Consider the following 1061-nt stretch of genomic DNA (forward strand, 5'->3'; position numbering starts at 1 on the left):
GCCGTGCAGGCTGCAGCTGCCGGGGGATGAGAAACCTGGCGGCCGCGGCGGCGCCGCGGCGGCTGCGCCTAACCCGCCTGCTCAGCAGCCCCAGCAGCCCCCACAGCAGCAGCAGGCCCTACAGCAGCAGCAGCAGCCGCAGCAGCAGCAGCAGCCCCCGCAGCTGCAGCAGCAGCAGCAGCAGCAGCAGCAGCAGCAGCAGCGCAAGCGCGGCCCCGACGACGCAGCGCCCGCCGCCAGCCCCTCCCGCCCCGCCGGGCCGGCCGCCAAGCAGCAGAAGCGCGACATCCGCGACGCCGTCTGCTCCTGGTGGGACGTGCCCTACTCGCAGCAGCTGCAGCGCAAGGCCGCGGCGGTGCAGCGGGCGCTCGCTGACGTCACCGCTCAGTGCCGGGCGGGGTACGCGCACCAGGAGCAGCCGCAGTGGCTGCGGGAGGCGATCGAGCGGCCGGGCAAGGTGCGGGGCGGTGCGCGCGGCGGGCGCGTGGCGTTTCGCCAAGGAGGGCGACGTGCACTCCTGTTACGCGCTGCCGCTGGCGCTGCGCCTGGCTGCCGTTGACCCTGTGGCCACACTCGCAAGCGTGAACGTGCTCCCACGCAACCCGCAGGACGCGCCCGCCTTCTTCATTCCTTACGCCCTCTGCTGCTGCACTCACTCCACACACACACATCCACACGCACGCGCGCGCACACACACACACACACACACACGCACATGCGCACACATGCACATGCACACACACACACACACACACACACACACACACACACACACACACACACACACACACACACATCCCCACGCGCAACCACTCCCTCTCCGCCGCCCCTCTTCCCCCCAGGCCGCGGCGCCCCTGGCCTCCATCATCAGGTCACCCCAGCTGGAGGGATACAGGAACAAGGCCGAGTTCTCAATAGGGCTGGACGAAGCAGGCCGCCCCGCGGTCGGCTTCCTGCTCGGCTCCTTCAAGGTGCGGCCGGCCACATGGGCGCCCGTTGCGCGCCCGATGGCGGAGGCTGTGGGGTAGGCTGCGTCCGCCGCTGCGGCGGGGTCGGCGGGG

The 1061-nt window shown here is 71.3% G+C and overlaps 1 protein-coding gene across 1 annotated transcript in view; it reads left to right on the forward strand.

Annotated features, from left to right (window-relative positions):
• Positions 1-1028, forward strand: part of MNEG_7355 (tRNA uracil-5-methyltransferase, putative) — a gene marked incomplete at both ends in the record, with an annotated part of 2428 nt that extends 1400 nt beyond the window's left edge. The window contains 2 exons of the mRNA XM_014044171.1: positions 10-457; positions 843-1028. Of these exons, the coding sequence (XP_013899625.1) occupies positions 10-457; positions 843-1028 (634 nt within the window). The remainder of the gene's footprint in view (positions 1-9; positions 458-842) is intronic.
• Between the last annotated feature and the right edge of the window lie 33 nt (positions 1029-1061).

Source organism: Monoraphidium neglectum (assembly GCF_000611645.1).
Source record: "Monoraphidium neglectum strain SAG 48.87 unplaced genomic scaffold scaffold01293, whole genome shotgun sequence".
Taxonomy (NCBI): domain Eukaryota; kingdom Viridiplantae; phylum Chlorophyta; class Chlorophyceae; order Sphaeropleales; family Selenastraceae; genus Monoraphidium; species Monoraphidium neglectum.